This window comes from Apus apus, chromosome 2, assembly GCF_020740795.1.
Source record: "Apus apus isolate bApuApu2 chromosome 2, bApuApu2.pri.cur, whole genome shotgun sequence".
Taxonomy (NCBI): domain Eukaryota; kingdom Metazoa; phylum Chordata; class Aves; order Apodiformes; family Apodidae; genus Apus; species Apus apus.
The window spans coordinates 151,637,133-151,661,581 of record NC_067283.1 but is presented as its reverse complement, the minus strand read 5'-3'; the positions used below and the strand labels follow the sequence as shown (position 1 = coordinate 151,661,581).

Below are 24,449 nucleotides of genomic sequence, written 5' to 3'. Positions count from 1 at the left end.
ATTTTGTCACAGAACATGTACATAATGTTCAGGCAGTTCTGTGGGGTGGGAAGGCTAAATATGACTCAAATGAGATAAATCATTGGATGATATGCAACACATTAAGCTGTATGTGCATATGGTGAACATGTAATGTAAGGTTGGTTTTTAAAAACAAAACAAAACAAAACAACACATCCTTTTTAACCATGGAGAGATCACTAACCTAAGCCTGGTGTGATCTGGTAAAGCCAGTGTACCAGGAAGACATCCTGGCCCAAATGCAGAAATGGGATAACTCTGCTGATGTCCAGAAGCTAATCATAGAATTATAGAATCACAGAATGGTTTGGGTTGAAAGGGACCTTAAAGATCGCCTAGTTCCAACTCCTCTGCATGGGCAGGGACACCAAGGAGTAAAGGAAGCTGTGTGTGTCCATACTTCCCCAGCTCCTCTCCATATTTTTAATGAATGGTACACTTGAGGATCATGGGAGTATCTTCAATCTTCACCACTCCAGTACTCTGTATGCAGCAGCTGAGAGTTGCCTGTGCTCTGAATTTCCTCATGATGTGACATGTGCTTTTGTCCATTGGATCCATGTGCCCATGTAGAACCTGCTTTGAGACCTTCCCAGGAAGGACAGAAGTGTTGCTGAAGCCTTGTTCTGTATCATACCTGTCTGTGACTTTAAACATTTCCATTAAAAAGTACATATAAGCAAATCTAAAATTCTGCCCTTTTTACTGAATTCTACCTAAACTTGTTGTTTGAGTGTGGCTCAGAAGGCCTTCCTAACTTGCCTGCAGAATTTATATCAATTCTTTGGGGAGAGAAAGATGGAGTTTTCAGAGTGATTTGTGTAGTGCTACACCTTCAGAGTGTGCAGTACTTAGTATGTTAGGAACTTCTTAAGCCAAGCTGCCAAATTTGTTAATACACAGGTAATGCTACCCACACATTCAAATTTTTGTCCACAAAACTATTGACCAAGGCTGCAATAGGTCACCCCACCTACAACATAAAACTACTCCAGAAAGTGTAGGCTAAGCCTAAGGGAAGCTGCCTTAGAAACCATACTCTGTTGCCCTCCTTGACAATAGTCTCTTCTGCCTTTGCTGCCTGTTCCCACTTCCTTGGAGGGCCTGGTCCTTGTTACCTTCCTATTCTGCTCCAGCTGGTTCTCCAGAAAGGGGCAGCTTTCAAAATTGAGATATCCAGAAAGCAGATGAGTGGCAGTAGAACTGCATGGTACAAACAGGTGTGATTTACGAGTCACCACCAGAATCTCATCGTGTTGAAGCTGAGCACACAGCCACAGTGTGGATATATAGTAGTATTTTTATCCCTCTCAGTGCCACAACTAGGTTTGGCCTTGGTGCAAGCATGAGATTTTCTTCCCCAGGGCTCCATGCCAGATGCCAAAGCCCACCCATTTTCCCAGTGTGGTGCCTGGATCCTTCAGCCCACTGCACTTGCAGAGCCTGTGTGCTTGGCAGCTGTTTCACTGGCCTGTGCTCTTTGTCTCTGCTATTTCTTTTTTATATTTACACACTGCTTGCAATTTTAAACTGAGCTATGGAGCATAGTGGCTGTCATTTAATATTTATTCATTCAGTGTCCAGCAGAGTGACCCAAGCAGGGAACAAATGAGGCGTTGCTGTAATTCAAGTGAATAATTATAGAATAACTTCTGAGAAGTGAAAAAAAGATGTAGCTGCCCGTGTGCTACGTAACCTCTGTCTGCTCACAGTCTGTGTTGGTGCATGACTTCAGTGTTTTCAGCACCTCTCTTGCTCTGCAGCCTCTACTCCCCTGTGACTGACTGTGCTCCACAGCCATGTTGCAAGAAAAGTCCTCTGGTTGCTTTAGATCAGATGGCAGCTTGCCAGATCTAGGTTCTTTTGACAAATATTTTGTCAGCATTGAGCTAGTGGAGGTGTTTATTCTCTCGCTAACTTTGCTGTAAATGCTCAATTATAGGCCACTGACTGTGCAGTACAGAGGATGATGCTAAACATAGGTGGCTGGCTTGCCAGTGGATAAGAAAATGACAGCATGCTGAAGAACTTGGAAAGGGGAAACCACTCGGGAAAATCTGCTCCTTCCTTTTAAGTTAAATTGCTGTAGCCTCCCCAGCAAGAGCTCCTCTTGAAGAATGTTGTTTCAGGCCCCTGTGATTTCTCCTTTGGCCAGTTTTGTCATTCTCTAATTGCAATTTTTCATGGCTTTAGAAAGTGGTTTCCAAGAAGGTGTCCCTGGCAATGGCAGGGGTGTTGGAATTAGGTGATCTTCAAGGTTGCTTCCAACCCAAACCATTCTGGGATTCTGTAAGGTAGACTTGCTGGCAGAGCTCCTCAATCCACAAGTGCTTGAGAAGGGGGTGAGCTCTTTTGCTAACCCAACTAACCTGATTGGAAGGGTTGATGGGGAGGGAACAGACACCTTTTGGGTACACTAGTGCTTCCCTACATCTGATGAACATGCTGAGTACAATGCTTGGGATTTTACCTTATTACAAAAATCTGGTAGGCAAGTGAAAAGAAAAGGTGATGGTTCTGTGGTGCAGTTCATGAAGTTGTGTAGTTTTGAAAAAAGAGAGTTGCTTGGTGTCCTGGTTTGAGCCACAATTTACTTTTACTTTTACTACTTTTACTTTTCCTGATTATTTTTTTCCTTCTTTCTTTTAACTAGCAAAGTGTTCCAGCTAAGACTGATAACAAATGCTGGCTTGTTTTTATTATTGCTGGCACTCCAAGATCTTGTCTTTTCTCTGCTGGCTCAGACACTGGTGGGAGTCGCTGGGGGTGGGTGGAGGCAAAAAGTTTTGCATATTCCTGAGCACATTTGTACATAAATGTATATATTTTCTTATATCATTAATATTTAATTAAAGCTGTGTAGTTTAGTTTTCAATCCAGCCAAGTCTCTCTCTTTTTCTCTCTCTCCTTCCCTACCTGGGTGGGAGGGGATCGAGAGCGTTGTTGTCAATCCCGGGTCAAACGGTGACACTTAGTGAAGTAAATTGCTCTGCCAACACCTCCATTCCAGCTAGCTGCATCCTCAGCAGAGGTTTTGGCAACTGACTGGGAGTTAAGGGTGTGAGATGTTGGTTTCTTTCCCATCCCTGCCTGTCACAGCTGCGTTGGCTCTCTGCAAGCACAGCAGCCCCCTGTGCCTTTCTGCTTCCTGCTCTCTTCTGCCACTGCCTCCTGCAGGTTACACAGTTTACTTGGTGAACATGGGCATTTGGACACAGGCAACACAATCTTCTCCTTGTGCTTTATTAAGCTTCAAATATTTGCTGAACATGCCTGTAGCCTGACAGGTTTTTCTGCTCAGTGAGGGGCACAAAGCAGCTAGCCAAGGGTTAATGGGGAGTAAGTGGAAAGAGCAGACAGAGGAGCCCTTTCCATTCTGTAGCCTGGTGGTGGTTCCCCAGGAGATGTTAAACCTGTCTCTAGAGCCTAGGTTGCTTCTGTAACTTTTTGTCCTTAGGAAAGAATTGCTAAAGCTGGTGGGTACTGAAAGATTTCTGCTGCAAGCAGGAAAAACTTTGTAGTTTTAAGGGTTGGCTCTGTGCCGGGCTGTCTGCTGTGTGACGTGGTGCTTCAGTTTATGCAGCAGGAGAGAGGTGATGGCAGTAGAAACAGGTGAAGAGAATGTCTTCAATGAGTTCCTTGTGATGCTTGACCTTGCTGGATCACGTATTTCCTGAGGATGGAGCATCCCTGAATCCCTTTTTCCCTGCTTGGTGACCCCGATCAGTGGGTGGTTCAGGCTGACCAGCTGTCTCTGGCATGGATGGTCACCAAGTCAGGGAGAGTCTACAGCACTTTCCTGCAAGTGTCCATGCAGCTTCTTGGCTGTGAGGGTCAACAGATCTGCTCTGGGCTTCACATCTTTTCTTGCAGGTGCTTGAGATCTGTTAGAAGTCCAAAGGACAAAATCACACTGCTTCAGTTACTAAGAAAAGATGCAAAAGGAAAAGCTTTTTTCTCTTCCTGGGAAGCTATTGGTGTTGGAGGCAAGTTGCCATTTGCATCCGGGAAAAGGAGTGACCTTATTCTTGGAAGTTTTCCACACCAAATTGGGTAAACTCTGAGGAACTTGGTCTGGATTTACAGCCGATGGCTCTTGGAGTGGGAAATTGGACTTGAAACCTCACCAGGTCCTGTCCAGCATGAATGGCTCAGTGAGCACTGTGCATCAAACTTCTTGACTGCTGCTCTGATGAATTTGTTCAGCTGTGTGAAGGAGTTGGTGCTTCATGGGGGAAAAAAAAAAAGCAAGCAAAGAAGGTAATTAACCATAATCCTTTACTTTGCATAAAAAAGATATAAATTAGCTACTTATGCTGAACACTTTGCCATGGAGCAGCAATTTCTTCGAGTTCTATTGACCTCTTAGAGAAGGTGATTTCCTTAAAAATCACATTTGTTCTTTGATGGGTTTTCTATCTCATTAGGGAGCCATTCAAATATAGTAGATCTGATTTTTACCACTAGCTGCACTGCAAATTCTAGACTGAGTGCTTCATGAAGTTAGCAAGAAATGAGATTATAAAAGTATCTAATGACTTCAGTTTTCATATTCAGTACAGATACTTTCCAGATTCTGTCGTTTATTAACTTTAAGTGCCAAATATACCTACAAATAAATAAGGCCAGATTTTGTCACACTGTTTGATATTGACTGGAACCTGGCCCTAGGAGTACATCCATCTAAGTCTGTTGGCTACTCATTCAGGACAAAACCACTGCAAAGAAAACTGAGTGGCAGAATTTGGCCTGAATTTATCTAAATATGTAGGTAGTCCATAGGTATGTACAGGCAATTTAGAAATATATACATTGACTTAGCCACTTTAATGCTTTTATTATTAGGTTTTTACAGCAGTCAGTGGGGAAGAAGTTCTCAGTCACTTGGCTGTGCTTTATAGCATGTAATTTGCCAGCAGTGCTAGTGGCTTTACATCCCACGTATCTGTGGCCAGTGCTTCAGGCAGCAGAGGCACTGGTACCAGTCCATTGCAGGACACATGCCAACATCTCTTGTAAAATCCAGCAATGCTGGAACCTGGGTGATATCAGTTGGAGCATGAACATGCAAGACAGATGTAGGCAGGCTGCTGGATCATGACCAAGTACCCCACAACAGCAGGCTTGATCCTCCTCTGTCCACAGAGGTGTGGCTGAAACATACTCTGAATCTTTGGTGAGGTTAGCTGTTGCCTATCATGGAATCAGAATCATTTGGGTTGGAAGGGACCTTAATGATCATCTAGTTCCAAACCCCTGCATGGTCAAGGACACCTCCTACCAGACCAGGTTGCTCAGAGCCCATCCAACCTGCCCTTGAACACTTCAGGGATGGAGCATTTACACATTATCTGGGCAACCTCTTCCAATGTCTCACCACTGTTGTAGTGAAGAATTTCTCTCTAACATCTCATCTAAATCTACCCTCTTTCAGTTTCAAACTGTTCCCCCTTGTCCTATCTCTGCCCTATCTCTCTGCCCTTGTAAAAAGCCCCTTCCCAGCTTTCCTGTAGCCCAGATCAGGTTGGGAAGGTTACTATAAGGTCTCCCTGGAGCCTTCTCTTCTCCAGGCTGAACAGCCCCAACACTATTAGGCTGTCTTCGTAGGAGAGATTCTCCAGCCCTCAGATCATCTTCATGGCCCTCCTCTGGACTCACTCCAACAGCTTCATGTCCCTGCTCGGTACTGTGCTCCAGAACTGGACACAGTACTCTAAGTGGGGTCCCATGGGTGTGGAGAAGAGAGGAAGAATCCCCTCCCTTACCCTGCTGGCCACTGTTGTTTTGATGCAGCCCAGGACACAGTTGATTTCTGGGCTGCAAGAGGACATTGTGGGCTCATGCTGAGCTTTTCATCAACCAACACCCCTAAGTTCTGTGGAAGTATCTATTGATAAGGTATAAATGGAATGGCTTCCAAGGTTGCATTTTGTCCTAATGTGAGCAAGTAACGGGAAAAAAATCCCCCATGTGTGTATTTCAAAATACTTCCATGCCATTTGAAATCTGGCCTGGCAGTCAGTCGGCCATGCCAAATTTCAAGACCCCGTGCTTTGAAATGAGGCAACAGGAGAGTCTCTTAGTGAAATGTTTTAATGCTTCAAATACTTCTATATAACAAAGATAGGTCTGTAATCTTGTTCATGAAAATGATCCTGGTTCTGGATGATATTTACAAAAAGGAGTGGAGGAAGAGATCAGCCAGAGGGAGACACTTGGATGGAAAAATTGAAAGTGGACCTCTTCAAATATGGGCAAGTTAGAGGTGACTGAGAACAGCATTGCAGCAAGGTGGAGAAGTTGGCTCAACTCTCAAGAGATTAAGTGTGCTGTCTAAAATACACAAATATACCACAGCATGGTATGGCATTTCATATAAGGTTTCTCTTCCATTTGGTATCTTAGGGTGAAGAAGGTCTCCCTGGCTTTCCTGGACTGAAAGGGGACAAAGGAGAAAAAGTAAGTCCCAATCTTTATTAATTAGATTGTGAAAAGTTACATCTAAGCTATTGTGGAAGGCTAATAAAACCAGACCCTTTTCTAAGTCTTTTGCTTTATCTGTTTTCTTGTTTTGTATTAACAAGGTCCTAAGAAAAGGTCGTACTATTGTACTCCTGTACTGTTTTTCAGCAAAGTGCACCTTGACATCTTTAAACCTGTTGATGAGCCTCAGCCACTTTTTACAAATGTGTGGAGATCTCAAGTGCTTGAACTTTATCTGAACTTTGTAAAACTGCAAAAAGTAGTAGAAGAGTGAAGCAGGATAGAAGCTCAGTGCTAATGCCTCCTCATACAGAAACACCAGTGTTTCTTCAATATGAGACGTGGAAGGCTGAAGATTATCATGTCCTTTCTTGTGTTGAACATAAATTTTGTACTGAGATGGTCTTTAACTGCTTACTATGTCATGATCTTAAAAATAAAAATTAAAAAAGGATTACCCCACACCAAGCTTACTCTATTGACTGGTATTTACTTTGGACACATTTGTCAGTTATGCCTTAAACAACATTTACAGGAGGAATTTTAGGAGTTTAAACTTTTTCCATCTCTTGAGAAACAGCAAATGTTTAGGATTGCAAGGCAAGATCCCACTCCAAGCAGTACCCAGCAAACCTGCTCAGTTTAATCAGACCCCGGAGAGGCAGCTTGCAGCGCCCACAACTGTTTCTCAGCTGATTCTTTTTTCACAATGCACTTCCAAAGAAGGAAAAACAAGGACCCAATTCCTCACCGTGTACATTGGTTTGCCTGTTGTGTGTCGGTTCCCTTTCCATTCTCCATTTGTTCTTCTAGTTGCCAGCTGCATGCAGCAAAACTTGCCTTTCCTCTGTGTTTGCTGCAGTCCCTGAGAGCTGTGGTGCTGCCAACCCACTTTAGTCCCACTTGTCCTGATGTAGAGGAAGATTTAAAAAGTGGTGCCTGCCCTTCTGTTCCTTTGTTTTCTGCAGCTTTGCACATTCACATCCTGAGGCTCAGTTCCCAGGGACCAGAGTAGTTTCTGAGGGCTGCTTGAGTTTTACAAGACTTCTTTTCTATTTGCTTTTAGGCTCATTACTTATGTGCATTATCACTGTGCCTCGAGGCTTCTGAGCTTTGTTATGGGTGCTGTACAATCATGGAATAAAATAATTTTAAAAATAAATGAGCATGTAGTGACAAAACAGCAGGGTTTTGAGACGATGGAATGGTGGACAGAGGATGAAGGGGGATAACATTAAGACAACTCAATGGTTATGTCTAGCTGCAGAGCTTTTATATTTATTTTTTAATGAGTTAAGTGGCCAAGAGTGCCTAGTTCCCCATTAACATCTCATCAGTTTGCTATAGTCTCTTAATGTCAGCAGCAGCTCCCCCAGAGACTGTAAATTAATATTTGTGTTGAAATTTTTCTCCTCATTCCTTATTCTTGTCTTGATGCTTGCTCATGTCATTGTGCTTGCAACAGGTGTTAATATCGTGCTGATGAGAATTCTGTTGTTGTTACAGGGGTCTCTGGGCTCACCTGGCCCCCCAGGGAAGGATGGTGCAAAAGGAGAAGCTGTAAGCCTTTTTGTTCCTCGCATATAATAATCCTTGCATTTCAGTGCAACGCAGGCAGTGAAAATCAATCTGTATTGAGTGGGACATGTCTGGGGGATTTTTATGGCCATTTCAGTACTAGCAGAAACAAATAGCAGGAGGTTAACAACCCCTGCACTCTCCCTCACACATTTGCAGCCATGGCAGGTGTCATATGGATCAGCCATCCTGAGAAGCTCCCAGGGCAGCTCTGGTACCATTAATTAAGATGGGAAAGGGGGCAGTGGTGGCATCCTGTGGTTTGGGACCTGCTGCTCTGGCTGTGTTGGTTAATACCTGCTGCTGCAGAGCTTGGACATTTCTTTTAAGCTGAGCAAAGAGTCATTAGTGGAGGTGGCAGGGGAGCATCTTGTGCTTCCACAGTGGACTGGGGTGGGAGAAAAAGGTCTCTTGGCCACAGAAGCAAGGATCTGAACTCCTTTTGTTCACTGATAAAAGGTAAGAGCAAAGGAAGAGGTGCAGAGTTAGCTCAAAGAAGGGTGGAACATACCAATTTTAGGACAAGAGGAAATGGGCTAAAGTTGCTCCAGGGTAGGTTTAGATTAGGTATTAGAAAAAAACTTCTTCACTGAAAGAGTAATTAAGCACTGGAATATGCTCCCCAGGGATGTAGTTGAGTCTCCATCCCTGGAGGTGTTCGACAGACATGTAGATGTGGCGCTTAGGAACATGGTTTAGGCATTGGAATTGTTAGTGTTAGGTTAATGTTTGGTAGAGTGAGGATGTGGGTGGACACAATGATCTTAAAGGTCTTTTCCAACCTGAATAATTTTGATTCTGTGATTTTGTTATTATTACCTGTAAGAGTGCTACAGTTGAGACTTAAAACCACATTTTTCCAGCATCTTAAATAAATGTGTCTTAAAGCTTTCCCTCCTTTTCCCTGCCTGATCACCATCCCTTTGAATTATCTTCACCCTGATAGTGGACCTTCATAATCTCATTCACTGTCCCTTTGTGGCAATCTTTGAGTGCTGACTGGAGGAACTTGGGGAAAGGACTCTTTGGAAGGTCAGGCATATGCAAGCATGGTAGCTCTTTTTTTTCCCCTGCTTCTGCTTTGTGCCACACTGCCCACTCAGAAAAGCAGTGATAATTTTCCCATGTGGCTTTCAGAACTGGTGCAAAATCATCACATCATGTATGGTATAGTCTGGGCTCAGACAGTGTCATACTTGGACTTCCAGAATTTCTTACAGGACATGTTTATTGCACTAAAAGGTCATTATTCAAGAAAAAATACATTATGTTATCTACAAGGGATCCATATTTGTAGTTGGTGCAAGCTGTTCACAACTTAGGGAACTCATTTCTTGCCATTTAGGTGGTTGTGTTGGACAAGCAGGTAAATGTCTGCCTCAGTTTTCAGTTTCCCTCCTTCTGCTTTTGTTTTGGGGATTTTTTTTGCAAAGAAAACACATGGTAAACCTTCAGATGTCTGGGTAGTGTTACTCAGGACTGCAGATATTGGGTATTGGCTTCATTTCTAAAGCTTTATATAATGACTCTTTTGAGCCATCCTGGCCTTTATATAGAGAAGTTGAGCATTTAACACCAATGTTGCTGTTACTTGCAGGGTGAACCAGGACGACCAGGAGCATTTGGACTGCCTGGGCCAGCAGGTCCAAAGGTAAACTTTCCATTGCTTCTTTATATGGACAGGTATATTTTTTTCCCCTAACTTTTTACATGTGTGAATTGTTTGAATTACTTTTTGTTTCTGACTACTGATGTTCTCACTGGCTGATGAAGAAACTCAAAATGCTCATTTTCATCAGAGGTCTGCGAAGATAGCAGCAATTAGAAAAGGTTATGTAAGAGGAAGAAATAGCCTTTGTTCAATCAGCAGCATAGATGGAGAAGATAACATTTTTTGGGGCACATAAGCCTTGCTTCATGTCTTCAGTAAGCCTTCCCAATTCTTGCAAAGATGAAGGTGGGAATTATTATCCCTGCTCTATGACTGGAAAAATAAAAATCAAGGACATATCCTAGCCTGGATGTTTCTGCCTGTTTTGGGAGCTTCAGTTTTGTACCAGTAGAGAGTGGCAAAGTGATGCAGAACTTGAGGCAATGTTTGTATCATTGGGTTTGCTTCAAACAAGATGCTTGTGATTGAGGGTCTGAGGAGACTTAGCAGAGTGTCAGAAATATGCCCAAATTTTGAAGTCCTTCTCATGAGCAATTCTTATACCTCCTTTCAAAGTCTCAGCTCTCCTTGCCTTGTTCCCTGGTAACTGAGGGAGTAACTCCCTATCTACTGGTTTCAGTCTTGTTGTTATAACACAGAAAGAAGATGGTGCACTGGACTGACAAGTTTGTTTTCAGGGGCATCCTGTACAAAAAATTCAGCTCAGCCTAAGAAAATTGCTGCAAGGACAATAGATTCATTTCCCAAATTTACTGCACCTAGTTCTATTCCTGTACAAGCAAAGGTCTTTGAGCATCACACCTTTCTGGAAGAGCTGCATCTGCTCATCTAATCCTCCCACTGCATTCACTGATGTCTTTGTCCTTAAACAGGAGTTAAAGCCAGACACCTTCCCAGATGTAGTCCTGATTGTCCCTTGGCTCTGTCTGAGAGGACTCTATGAAGCAGTTTATAGAGATCCTTCTTGGTTCCTCAGCTAGGGAGAGGTGCTTTCTCCAAATGTCTTTTTTCTTCATAGAGGAAGACGTTCATCATTTCCTAAAGTCTCATCAGCAGACCATCAGAACTAAGGGTATGTCTGTGGATTAGTGAAAATACTTGGCAGCCATCCTGTGGTTCTTTGCAGGAGCAATCGTGCCTTCAGCAACACAAAGGGGCTGATTGTGGAAGCTGCCTGGCAGCACGTTCATCAGAGGATAAATGACAGCAGGGCTGGGCTGAGTGGAGGCCCTCTGGGTATTGTTTTGACCTTCAGTGGGATTTAGGCATGGGTGAAATGAACTGCATTCATCACCCACCTATGCCTGTCAGTGTCATCTCTCATTTGTATCAATAAATAAATATTTTCTGTCTTGCAAATTTACCATAGTGTAATTACAAGCCAGCAGACTGTATAGAAGGATAGGATGTTAGGGGTTGGAAGGGACCTCTAGACGTCATCTAGTCCAACCCCCCTGCCACAGCAGGATCACCTGGGGCAGGTCAAACAGGAACACATCAAGGTGGGTTTTCAAAGTCTCCAGAGAAGGAGACTCCACAACCTCTCTGGGCAGCCTGTCCCAAGGCTCTGACATCCTCACAGTAAAGAAGTTTCTCCTCATGTTGAGGTGGAGCTTCCTATGTTCTAGCTTATACCCATTTTTCCTTGTCCTATCACAGGGCACCACCAAAAAGGGACAGGCCCCTTTCTCTTGAAAGGCATCCCTCAGATATTTATAGACATTAATGAGATCCTCTCTCAGCCTTCTCTTCTCAAGACTAAACAGCCCCAGTTCTCTCAACCTTTCTTCAGAAGATAGATGTTCAAGTCCCTTAATAATCCTCTTAGCTCTCCATTGGACCTTCTCCAGTAGATCCCTGTGTCTCTTGAATTGGGAAGCCCAAGACTGGATACAGTATTCCAGGTGTGGTCTCACCAGAGCAGAGCAGAGGGGGAGGAGAACCTCCCTAGGCCTGCTGGACACACTTCTTAATGCACCCGTGATGATATGATGCTCCTCATGGTGTGAAGTTCCTCACTCTTGCAAAGCTTTTACAAATTAAGCTAAACCTAGTCATCTACATCTACCTCCAGAAGGGCTTGATCTTGGAAAATGTTCCCTATTTGCCATCAAGATGATCAGGCACATTTAGTTCAGCCAGGTAACAAGGCAATGCTGAATAGAAGTTCAGCACTGTGGGCTGGGCAGGATAGGTGCTGGTGGGGCTGGACCTAAAGAAGTCTGACTGTGCAGTGCCAAGTGCTCCCAGGGAAGAGTTGAACTTGGCTAAGCTCAACCTCTCAGCTACAGTGGCTAAATATAACCTGATCGTGTGCTTTCACAGTGACTTTTATTTGCCTCAACAGATGTGCTGACTATATGCAGTGTCCTTGAGCTGGGTTCTGGCCTGAGCTATTTTAAGAAACAATCCAGGCTTTGCTGACAGAGCTTTAAAATCTAACATATGAACCCACAGTCCTTCTACTTCATGATGTAAAGTCCAACCACCTCAGCAGTGTGGAACAAGGTGTGTAGAGATGGGCAGAGGTGGAGCAATTGAAATAGTCACATCTCCAGTTACTGGTGTAATAATTGGCTTTTGCCAGATCACTTATTTTTATTTAAAATAATCAGCATCAATACAGTGGCTTGGGGCTCTAACCCAGGCTCCATGAAGAGCTACCTTGCAGTTTCTCTGGTCAGTTGTGATGTGATCCTTCCTGGCTCAGTCCATCTTCATTCATGGGGCCTACAGGAAAGCTGGGGAGGGACTTTTTACGAGGGTATGTAGTGAGAGGACAAGGGGTGATGGCTTAAAACTGGAAGAGGGGTGATTTAGGTCAGACACTAGGAAGAAATGCTTTAGTGTGAGGGAGATGAGGTACTGGAACATTATCTGTGTGGAGACCCCCTCTCTGGAAGTGTTCAAGGCCAGGTTAGATGGGGATCTGAGCAACCTGGTCTGGTGGGAAGTGTCCCTGCCCATGCAGGGGGGGTTAGAACTAGATGATCTTTAAAGTCCAACTGTTGCAGAATGGCTTGAGCAGCAGGGCCATGGGCCCCTGCTATCTCCTTGAGAGGCCTTGAGAGTGTGGCACAAACAGCAGCTGTACAAGCAATCTCTTTTTTTAGCCTAACACAAGTATAAACAATCTCTGTTAGCTTAAACTAACTCAAGGACAAGGTAGAGAAGTAGAATGATAGAAAACAAGGAAGAACCCTGGAACTCAGATGTGTGTTATTATCCAGTAAAATCACTGCAAGTAGTTGCCGTCCAGTGAAATCACTACAAGTAGTTACTATCCAATGAACTCACTATGCGTGGTTACTATCCAATGAATTCACTACATGTAGGTTTGGAAAAGGGTATAAAAGTAACACTGTGTATTCAATAAATCGAAGCTTGCTTTATCAATCACATTAAGTCTGGACTGCTTGCTTCCCTCGCCGCCGGCATCCAACCCTAATAATTCTATGATTCTATGATGATTCTATGATTTTCATCGAGCCAAGTGCAGTGGATGCTCAGTAGCTGTTTGTGCACCCCAGGAAATTCAGCTTCCTGCTTATCTGCTTGGCTGAGGGATTTCCAGTCTTTTGCCTCAGTGGGAATTGCTGGCACTTTCTTTCTTTTAAGGAACTTCTGCAGATCTCATGAATTGTGTGAAGCTTCCAGTAGCACAGATAAGGGTCCTGCAGACTTCTGGTAATAGGACTTGAATCCACAGAGGTACTTTAATAGATGAGGAGCCCATTAGGGGACAGGTAGAGGTTACAGGAATGAAATTGCCTCAGTACATTATCTCCAGTTTTACTGCTCAGGGAAGGCTCTAGGGGAGATTGTTCCCAGCTCAGTTTCTTCATCATAAAAATATGTGGGTTTTTTTTGTTTCCTGGGGTTTTTTTCACTACACTTGGTGGGTAAACTTCATAGCTCACCCAGAAGGATATGTAGTCTTGCTGGCTATGAGCTGCTAGAAGGAAAGAAGAGCTCTCAAAGTCAGCGTTGTGCAAATCGGTGTTGAAACTTCTGGTCGTAGAAGATGCCATGGTGGTCTGAGATGGCAAGAAATATCCATTGCTCGGTGGAGCAGGCTCCCACCTAAATAAATGGGACCTGGCAGATTAATTTAAATGGAGTAAGTGGGTCCAGAGAAAAAAATGCCATAGCACAAGTTCCTCACTGCATGATATTATTGCAGTGAAACAAAGCTTGAATTTTTGAGGCCAGGCCCTTTACCCTGTAAAATCCTGCAGCTAATATTCAACCTTTTCATTCTTCTATTTCTGTGTTTTTAATGAAAGGTCAAAGAGATTCTTTGTGGCTGTGATTGCTGTGGCACCCTGGAGCATTCCCATCTGAACAGACAGTTATCTGTGCTTGATAGAAAAAACAGAGGGAAAGGGAAAAAATATCAAGGCTTTGAAATATAAAGCATTAGCTAAGAGTTTCATTTTGACAAATTTCCTTCTTCTTGTTTACTTCAGCTGTTGCAGGTCTCACACTTCTCTGGTTTACCAGACATGATCTCAGCACAGGCCTTGAGTGGGATCAGGATGTCTTCTCATCCAGACAAACTCAGTTTCTCGATATTTTTTGTTGAGCATTATAACTGTGTTTTATGTAACGGTGTTGAGCTGGACTTTGATAGTTTGGACAGCTCAGAGCAATTATCCAAACTTCTATAGGGGTTTTGCCTAGACTTTGATAGTAGTATTTTTCTGTGGGCTGAAGGCAGAGATTTTAGTGGATGCCTGCTGCTCTCCCTCTGCCATGAGAGGACTTGCAGTGCTCCTTGACCTTGCAGAGGTCTCAGGTGCCTGATGTTGTAGAGATTCCAGATCCACCTTTGCTTGTTCCTAAGCCAATCTCTTGTTGACCTGCTTGTGAATCTCCCTCCTAAGTTTGCTGTGTGGTTTGCTTCCATGCTTACCACAGGTTCACCTACTTTACAGCTGGGCTGATGACTGCTCAGAAGCTTCAGAGCACATCTTCATCTGCTTTAACAAGTTCAGTCCTCTCCAGCTGAGGGAGGGGACAGCTTTGGCGATGTATTCCTTAAAGAAGAGGTGAAACACTAGCCACCCAGCCTGTCAGGTCTGTGCTTAACAATTGCTGTAAATGAATTTGTCATTTGGGTTAAGGCAAGTGTAATCAGTGAACTGCCACCTGGGTCTTTTCACTGGGACAAAAAATATTCCATCCTCCTAACAGTTCACTGCAAACACATCTCATATTTTTCATAGAATCATAGAATCATGAAACGTAGAAATTGTTTAAAAGGAAAATCTTTCTCTGTTCTGAAGCCTTGTCCACTACAGCTACCCAGTACCAGAGTTAACGAGAAAGGAGAAGGAAAAGGAGAGTGAGATAAGTAACAAAATAATCAGCCAAATAAGTGATATAAGAGATCAAACCAGTTCTCATGGTCACCTTCTCAGGCCCAGACTGTATCCACAGTCTGGCTCTGAGGGCTGATCCTGTTCAGCCGAGGGTCCAGACCAGTTTCAGACATTGTAAAGCACATAAAAGCATGCAGTGAGGGTGCTCTCCATTTCAGTTTACCTTCTCCAGGGAGAAGTTCAGTGCGTGACCAGCTGAAGAACTGCAGAGATGTAGCTGATCCTGTTGCGTTTCTCCCATTTATGCTGTAAATAAACATTCAAAAATATAGTGCTGATGTGTCTCTTTTCATTTACTCTTCAAAATACATAACACTTTGGAGTCTGTGATTTGTTTATAGTGGGGTACACCCTGTGCTGCAGCACTTGCAGCAAAGTACACCTGGGCTTTGCTCCACAGCATCTGGTTCAGGAGCTCAGTCACCCTGTGTGCAACAGGCAGGCAATGACTGCTGTTGCCAAAACTTCTGAACAGACCTGTAGAGGACCTTGCATGGGACAGTTTTCTTTGTAGGGCAAGACTGAAAAGAGAAGGATAAAGCTTGCTAATGTCTGAGCACTGAGGAGAGAGGAAAACATTGGGATGTCACTTTGGGTAAGTAGCTGGAAAGTCAGACACTGCTCTGGATATTAGCACTGAGACAGCTGAGAAGCCTCAACAGCCCCTGTGAGCCCAGGAGAGCAAGCTGCATTTCTCAAAACTTGATTTTATTCTTGGTCTTTAATGTGAAACTTTCTGGTATTTTACTCTATCTCAATTCCTTGCCAGGGATCCGAGGGAAAACAGGGTCCTCCAGGAATCAAGGGCTACGTAGGCGCACCGGTAAGTCCTGGCTCTTAATAAATTCTGACACTCTAGAAACTTCATCCACTTTTTCAGTGTTCTCCTCACCTATTTATTTTCTTTTAAATAAAATATTATTATTGTTATTATTTTTATTAAGCAGTATAGGGTATATCTGACCACTTACCCAAGCTATATCCAAATAGTGACATTTTCTTGACTTCATTGAGTTTCTTCTGACTTCTTGAAATGAGAACAGACTTGTGCCAAGTAAAGAGACGTCAACAGACATTACTTGACTACTGATATAACAGCTGGTGATATTGTGATGATCCCACTGTAATGGAATTGCTTTTGTTGGTGTTGATGCACCATTTATATGGTGCTGGGAAACTTCATCATAACATCAAGAAAAAATACCACCTCTCAGTAAGTTTCCAATCATATTTTCAAAGCTGCCAGGGAATAGCCTTTGGGCTCAGGGGACAAATCTGCCTTGAATGAATGAACAGGAAGACCAATATAAATCAGGTTCTATCGAGTTAGCATCTCTGTCTTGTGGTCTCATCTTGGTAATTGTGGAGGCAGCCTTTCAGCTGGTGTTGTAAAGGCTGATTGGATTTTCTGAAGTTTAATGACCTCAGAAAAGAACTATACATCAGTTAGCACCAGACGTGCTCCTGCTCTGACAGATTGCCCTATGCTGGCTGAGGACTTGCTCACAATTCTCTGCAGAGGGGCCCAATGTCTTCAAAAGAGCTTGAGCAGTTTCTCTGTATGGTCTAAGGCTGAATTGTGTTATACTGGAAGATGATGAAACAAATACAGGGGTGGCATTACCTGTCCATGCCATAGACCCTTGCAATACTGAGATAAATGGATGAAGCTATAAGGACTCTTCCATCCTGCTCCTTGAATTACCTTTTTTGTGGAAGAAGCAAAGCCCTCACATGTGGTGCTCCATTCATGAAGGTCCTATCCGTTTCTGTCATAAGATTGACATTTGGCTTGGGCTGCTTTGGAGGAGCTCCACTCAGTCTACACAAGGGCCCCATAGTTATTAGTGCATTAAAAGGGTCATTATTTTTAAACCTCCTTTGATTTGGTCTTTGGAAATAGTGGTGGTGTTGCATTGCAGTGTGGGAAGCTGTGTAGGCTCAGTTGGGGTTGTTAGAGATGGACAGGATTGTACAGAGTTAGCTCACAGTCAACTATGGCCAACAATCTGAAAACTGTAGTTATCTAAGTCATCCTTTAAGCCATATAAACCCAGACGTGTAGCCCTCATTAGCTTGGAAGCAAACCTCCACTATAGTGTAGAGAAAAATGAAGTTTAAATGGGTGTTTTATTGGAATAAGAAGCATTTTAAGGTTTGGCAGTTAGAGACGTCACTACAGACTGAGTATATTTGCCTGTAGTCATTAGTTGGTTGTTACAATAAAGGCGAAATGCAAGGTGCTTCCCATGCCAAGGGAAGGTGAAATCTGTCCCAGTCCATTGAGCTGATCATCTGGATTAGCATCATTTTTTTTAATCAAACTAAGCCCCAGGAAGTTGTTCTGGTATACCTGGGAGGAGAAGAGCTATGCAGTCCAGAGGAACACTGGTATTGGATTCACAGAGCAAAAATGTGCTTGGGCCTCCAGGACAAGGATTATTTAGCATTTGCCAGGTCTCAGAGGTACCTGCTGGCTGCCCAGCTACCGCCTCCAAAACCACCAGGAATGGGCATTCTTGCTTGGTTATGCAATAGTTTTCCCCATCATTATTGTCCTCTATCTAAGTCCTCATTGTTTATGAGCAACATGAAAAATGCTGAGCTCTGGTTGTTTTCCAGACCATCTGCAGCTGTGGTGTGTTCCCTGTTCCTCCACGCTGCTGTTGGCAGGAGGGTCGTGTGTCTGCAAGCAATATGATACTACAGATGTTCTTGGGCCCACAGGTCATCCCTGCCCTGTGTGTCTGCTTAGACCAAGCTTGCAGCCAACTTTGAGGACTGGCAGTGTGGAAAATGTCCTTGAGGTTCACTTGAATATGTTGTACAGACATGCACAGTGTTTTGGTGCATAATTAGAGGACATAACTATGCCTCTACTTGGATTGAGCTTCATAATCTCTTTTTCTTTATATTTGTAGGGTCTGCAAGGAGAAAGAGGAGAAAAGGGAACACGAGGAGACAAGGTATTCCTGCTGCATGCTTGGAAAAGCCAATCTGCTCTACACCTTTGCCTGTTGGGTGGGGTGGGCTGCCAGATTAGTTGATTATGGAGTGTCCTCAGTGCACTGCACCTCCTGGTGCTGTTTGGAAATTACCTCCCATGGGAGTGCAGGAGGGCTTTACAGATCTCTGCTCTCAATTGAACACACATATAGGGACCTCCTGTGTGTAGCCAGGGATGGAGGAGAGATAGGAGGAGTGGAGTGCAACAATGCCACTGCAGAGATGTAGTGGGTTATCCACTCTTGTGTGCAGCCGCTGAGAGCTGTGGATGACCGATTGCTGCTGACCACATCTGCATCCAGCACCTCCCCACCTCACTCCAGTTGCTCAGATTATCCAGCTTCCTACTTTTCTGCTGTCTCTCCTCACCATAAACTCAGTGCTTAATGAGTACCAAGTAGTTTCTTTTAATAAAGGCTTTAACCAACTGATGCTGCTTCCCAGTTCTCTGCTCTCTCCTGTCTGGGAATAGCTGTTTTACACAGCACAGGACACTCTGAGATTTGAACCACATTTATGGTTCAAGAAAGAAGCCAAGTGCCTGTCATAAGCAGAATAAGCTTTTAAAAGGAGAGCTGGGCAGACACAAAGTCTTTCATTATTTCAGTTAGCTTGTCATGTTCAGAGAGACCTCAGATGTGTCCACACTTCTGCTGCAGACCTGCCAGGCAGTGCTCAAGGCTCCCCAGAAATGCCACCAAAAATGCATTTTGTTGCCCCTGCCAGGAGAGGTGGATGGTGGCCCACTCCTGCAACCCAGCAAGCATCTGGAGATGGGGCATCACTAGGCTCTCAGCCCAGCCTGTCACTCCTTTTCTCATGCAGGCAAAACAGGCAGCAGAGCCTTTCTTGCCAGCACCAAGTGATTTGCAGCCCTGAGCAATGTCCTGTTGTGCTTATGTCTCATGCTGCTCCTGAGACAGGAATATCTCAGTGCCAGTCTGGCAGCTTTGCCTGTGTTCCAGCTGTCTTTAGTGATACCTGGCTACTCCTGTTTGCACAAAGGAGGGGGTTATTAATGTGTTAACATGGCCCTGCTCCCACTTCTCAGTCTCTATCTCCTTCTGGAGAAGAAACTTGGAAGATTTACACCAATTTTTTTTGCCTACTTGCAAAAATGATCAATAGACCCTTAGTGTGAAATGCTGCATTTTGCTTTACCATGTGTTAAGGTGTCTGTTCCCAGTGTCAATTTTGCTGTTGAGAATGAAGTAGCCAAAACCATATTCCATATTTTCTCTGCTCACTGCTGCAGCCAGAGCAAAAGGCTGGATCAGACTTTATCTTCCTTGTGCTTTTGCTCAGCCCTTTGCAGGACTGGCTCAGTGTGTTTGTGTCTAGCCAGTGCCTCTACTGCTTTTCTGGAGGCAAGGTTGTCTAATCTGCTGGAATATTTGGCTCCTGGAAGAAAATCCATCTTTCTGACATCACCATGATGGGAGATGAAGCTGGAGCTGTGTGTGGGCAGGCAGCTGACTAAGCTAGAGAAAGATTAAAGTGGGGAAGAAATGAATTAGATTTTGTTTCATTAAAAGGATATGCACAACTAGAGCTCCCTTTTTGTTATTATTTTTATTCTGGAGCAGCCAAATCTCTGCTACAGCAATTGTACTGGGATTTTTCTGGGCTTGAATGTTGGTCTTGGAGCATATCATGCCATTGCTTTCACTTCTACCAGTCAGTAGTACTGTGAAAACAGTGGGAGTAATTTTGACTGGCCAAATATTTCCTTGTCTGCTATTCAGTCTGTAACTTGAACACTGACACCCACGCAACCTGCCTTCCTTTGTGCCTGAGGAGAAAAGTGTTTATGATATTAGATGAGAACAGTAGCCCATGCCCTGAACGTTGGTCTAATGAATCTGCACCCTAGTCTGAAAAAAAAAGGGTAAATATCCCATAATACATCTTGCTGCTGTATTCCTACATCCTGAGACTCAGAGGTAAATACTGGGGTTTTATGGTGAGGTTCCCAAATCCAGTATTATCAGTGACACCTGCACTTTAGGAGAGCCCCTGCACAGTGTGAGTGATCTTTTGTGTCCTTTTCCATCTGATGGGTTTGCTGTAGTCACCAGGACAGACTCTGCAGAGATCAGCATGATGCACTTCTCTGCCTGTGTAAGCCATGCCAGCCTTCCAGTGCCTGAGGGGGCTGCAGGAAAGCTGGAGAGAGACTTCTTACAAGGGCATGGAGTGATGGGACAAGGGGCAATGGTTTCAAGCTGAGAGAGGGTAGATTTAGATTAGGTATGAAGAAGAAATTCATTCCTGTGAGGGTGCTGAGACACTGGCACAGGTTGCCCAGGGAAGTTGTGGCTGCCTCATCCCTGGAAATCTTCAAGGCCAGGTTGGATAAAGCTCTGAGCAACCTGGTCTGGTGGGAGGTGTCCCTGTCCATGGCAGGGGGTTGGATCTAGATGATCTTTAAGGCTCCTTCCAAGTCAAATCATTCAAGGATTATATTTATATATATTTGTTACTGAATATATTTATATATATTTGTTAATTTAGACACATACAGCAGTTCAACAAGACATGGGGCAATGGTTTTGCAGTATAACCATGTGTTCATCCAGTAAATCTTTGTTGTATCAGAGAATAGCTCAGGTGAGGAGGCAGCAGGGCTGGTCTGCTGCTGCCAGGTCCCTCTGTGCAGTGGGTTTGCTCTCCATCAGTCTTTCCCAGCATCCTAGAGAGTCTTGGAAGATCACTTTTCCAACAAATCATGACAATTTCTAACTGCTAGGGGTCAGAAAGCAGCACTAAAGTTTGTGTGGAATTGGGATTTCCCCCAGTTGCCTAAAACTCTTCACCATTTTGTTCCATTGATTGAAGCATAAAAACCAGTAGAGCAGAGACAAAAGAAATGGAGTCCTGAAGTGAAAATCAGAGAATAAAACTACTATTGTGCTTTTTATTTTATTTTTTTTTAATAAACCCTTTCTCTAACCTTTTTTAAAGAACAGAAAAAGAATATTTATCATGTCAGATGTTTCTGAAGAAATAACTGAAAGCACAATTCTTTGGATTGTTTGCAAACAGTTTTATTGGATATATTTGTCTAAATAATACATTTGCCTTTCCCAGCCCCCATCACTAGCAGGGAGAACACTGATATTTTTCTGTTTTGGCAGCTAAAGCAGCATGTGTGAAGTACTCATTGCTGCAGTGTATTGATGTTAAAAATTCTCCTGAGAGCACACTGCACATATTGTCAGCAATCCACCAGACTGTTGCTTACTGAAAGTCTGAAATTCAGGGTACTCGTGGTTCAGTCAGTGGAAAACTATTGCCCCCAAAGCAAGTATACCTGGATGTCTGATGCTGCTTTTCAGCTGCTGTCTGTAGGGTGCAGGTCTCTAATTTCATGCCTTGGATGCATCATTTTGAAAGAAAATTTTGGTTACAAGACTGATTTACTTTCTAAAGGGGAAAAAAATATATAAATTGATTTGCAAGTCCTTTTGCTGACAGGCTGAATCAACATAGTTTCCAAAAGGAGCTAATTAAATCCAATGTCCTAAGTGTGGGTTTGCAGGTAATAACAGAGGTTTTTCAGGGATCCTGTGGGGTAATAATCACGATTAAATGTCTGAAAAAAAAAAAAAGGAATAAAAACTACTGTTTTGCTGTCACTCCTTATACTTGTAGACTTTGTTTTTATGTACCCATTTATATTAACAGTAGCAGTGTGTGCGTGTTTGGTAATTTGTTTTCAGCTCTTTGTGCAGGTCTAAGTAGAATCATAGAATCATCCAGGTTGGAAAAGACCTTGAAGATCACCAAGTCAAACCATCTGCCCTAGAGTGTTTTGTTTTACAGAGGTTTAAGCATTTGCACCATCAGAGGAAGTCCATGTTTCAAAGAGTTTTAAACTAAAGAGTCTGGATTGAGCAGGGGCCACAATCTGTAAGAGAAAAGTGATGTTCAGCAGGACTATGTCATTGACCTCATCATCATCCCTATCAAGGACCTGGCTTATACAATATGGAAAATGTTCAGTTTAGATTTGGATGCCTGGTGGAGATCAGGGGCAGAATTCAAAATGATCTTGAAAACAAAATCCTCCAAAGCAGGAGATGACATTGAGAAGGGGCAGCTGCAGGAGTCTTCATACATGTAGGACAACAAACTGCACACTGCTACAGAGAGGGAACAGCTGTCCTGCAGAAGGGGGCTTGGGGTAAGGTAAACATTATCCTGGGGTTTAAACAGAAGAATACTCTGTAAAACATGAAATAATCTTTCTGCTCAAAGTTAGCCTGGGCTGCATCCAGCTTTGGGAACCTAGCTACTGTGAACACATAGAAAATTTGGACAGTGCACATATGACAGCAACAAAACTCATCAGAAGTCTGGAAAACATGCTCATGCAGAAAAGTTGAGAGCACTGAGGTTGTTTAGTGTAGAGAAGTTTGAAGGAGGAGTTCAAATACATGAAAGGCCATTATAAATGTGAAAGGAACAGTCTGTTCTCTGTGGGGGGTTAGGGAAAGACGTAGTAGTCTGAAAATGTAGTAAGAAAAAGTCAGGTTAAAGTACAGGCAAAAAAACCCCCACATTTCTTCAGGTTTTAAATATAAAGTAGTACAATAGATTGCCTGGGAACTTTGTGGCCTGTCCAGCTCTGAAGACATGTAAGAATAGATTAATTGTTCTCCCAGGTTACAGAAAGCAAAGGTGAAAAAAGAAAGATTTTTCTTATCTGGGTAAAAATGAGCTGTTGCTGGATAGTGGATTCATTATTTTTGTAAGAGCTGTTCCGGGCTGATGTTCTCCTGGTGCACTTTGTCCAGTTTATGAGAAGCCACTGCAGCAGACAGAGGAACGATGCCTGGATGGAAAGCTGGCACACAACTGCTTCTAGTCTCGGAAGTCACGTCCCAGATATTGGTGCTAAGTTTTCTAGGTAGACACATGCCAACAGTTGGCAAAGTCAGAGAGGGTAAAAGTTTCCTATTGACTGTGCGTGGTTCACCTCCTTGGTACTGGCTGGGGGCTCCCAGCAACTTTTCTTAGTACAGGTGTGGGGACTTGAGCCACGTTCTCTGTTGGCCTGGCTGGAATTTCTCTCCTTATGCCTTAGTCTTGGAGTACATAACATGGACATCTCTTGCAGAATGATGAATTGAAGACCACAGATTTGAGTTAGAGTGGTTTATTCTCTTCTTTCTCCAGGGAGAACGAGGCCTAGATGGGTTCCCTGGAAAGCCAGGTGTGGAGGGGAAGCAGGTACGTGGCAAATACTCAGTGACTGGAGCCTTTTCCTTGGAACCAGTGGAATGTGACTCCAAACCTGAGGCTTTTCCTGGGTGGCTGCTGAGTCATGGCAGGACCCCACTGCATCAGCAGTATTTGTGCCCCTTATTCCAAGGATCTTTGTTGGGTCAGTTTTCTCTTTCCATTTGTTTTCTTTTAGAGTTATATTTTAGTGCAATATCATCTGAAAGGAAATGCTAGTCCTTTAAACATGATAGGTTAGATGTTTGTCTTAATGTTCATTAAAGACATAAGGAAGTACATATAAAATCTCAGTTGTTTATGCTTGCTTTAATAAACTCTTTTTTTCCCTCTCACAACATGAAAGGAGGGAGACCTGGGTTTAATATATTTGGTTTGCTTTCAATAAGAAAATCTTGGGACAATTTACATTTTTAAGACAAGATGAAACCAGAAAATGGTCTAAAAGACCAGCACATTTCTGCTGATTAGACAGATAATGCTTTGTCTAAAACTGCTATCTGTACATCCCACAAGACTGTTTTCATTACTCAAGGTATGACACCTAATGAGATGCATCCTTTACTCCCAATGATCTTCTGGTCTAAATAGCAAAGGACAGGGTGAGAAGGAGAGGCTAAAAAGTGGTTTGCCAAGAGTCACAGAGCTCATCACTGCCACCCTTGAGCCTGAAGCCACTAGGCTGCTGCATCTGCATCCTGTTCACTAGCCCTTGCTGTTTGCCTCTCTGGAAAGGATCATTTGGAGGCAGGTTTTTGCATTTGTAGAGGTGAAGGAGCTGCATGACAAATCCTCGGGTTTGCTTATCTTCAGGCGGTTGATCCTGCTGCTCACAGGCAAGGCAGCTGCTGGGATCTGAGCTGAAGGTGCTTTATAAGCCCAGCAGCCACATGCTGCTCTGGTGCCTCACTCTTGCTCTCTTAGCAGCCAGAGTTTCAACTTGGCTTTGTTTGGAAGTATTTTTGTTTCCATGTCAGACACATCTTTTCATATTTAGATGGCAAATTATAGTTTCATTAGCAGCCTTAATCTTTGTTAGATCTGCATCTTCCCCCCTGTGA

At 43.5% G+C, this 24,449-nt stretch overlaps 1 protein-coding gene across 1 annotated transcript in view; it reads left to right on the top strand.

Annotated features, from left to right (window-relative positions):
• COL22A1 (collagen type XXII alpha 1 chain) overlaps nt 1–24,449 on the top strand; it is a 218,528-nt gene that overhangs the window by 107,113 nt on the left and 86,966 nt on the right. Inside the window, exons 13-18 of the mRNA XM_051612195.1 lie at nt 6,427–6,480; nt 8,011–8,064; nt 9,680–9,733; nt 15,908–15,961; nt 18,060–18,104; nt 23,326–23,379. Coding sequence (XP_051468155.1) covers nt 6,427–6,480; nt 8,011–8,064; nt 9,680–9,733; nt 15,908–15,961; nt 18,060–18,104; nt 23,326–23,379 — 315 coding nt within the window. The remainder of the gene's footprint in view (nt 1–6,426; nt 6,481–8,010; nt 8,065–9,679; nt 9,734–15,907; nt 15,962–18,059; nt 18,105–23,325; nt 23,380–24,449) is intronic.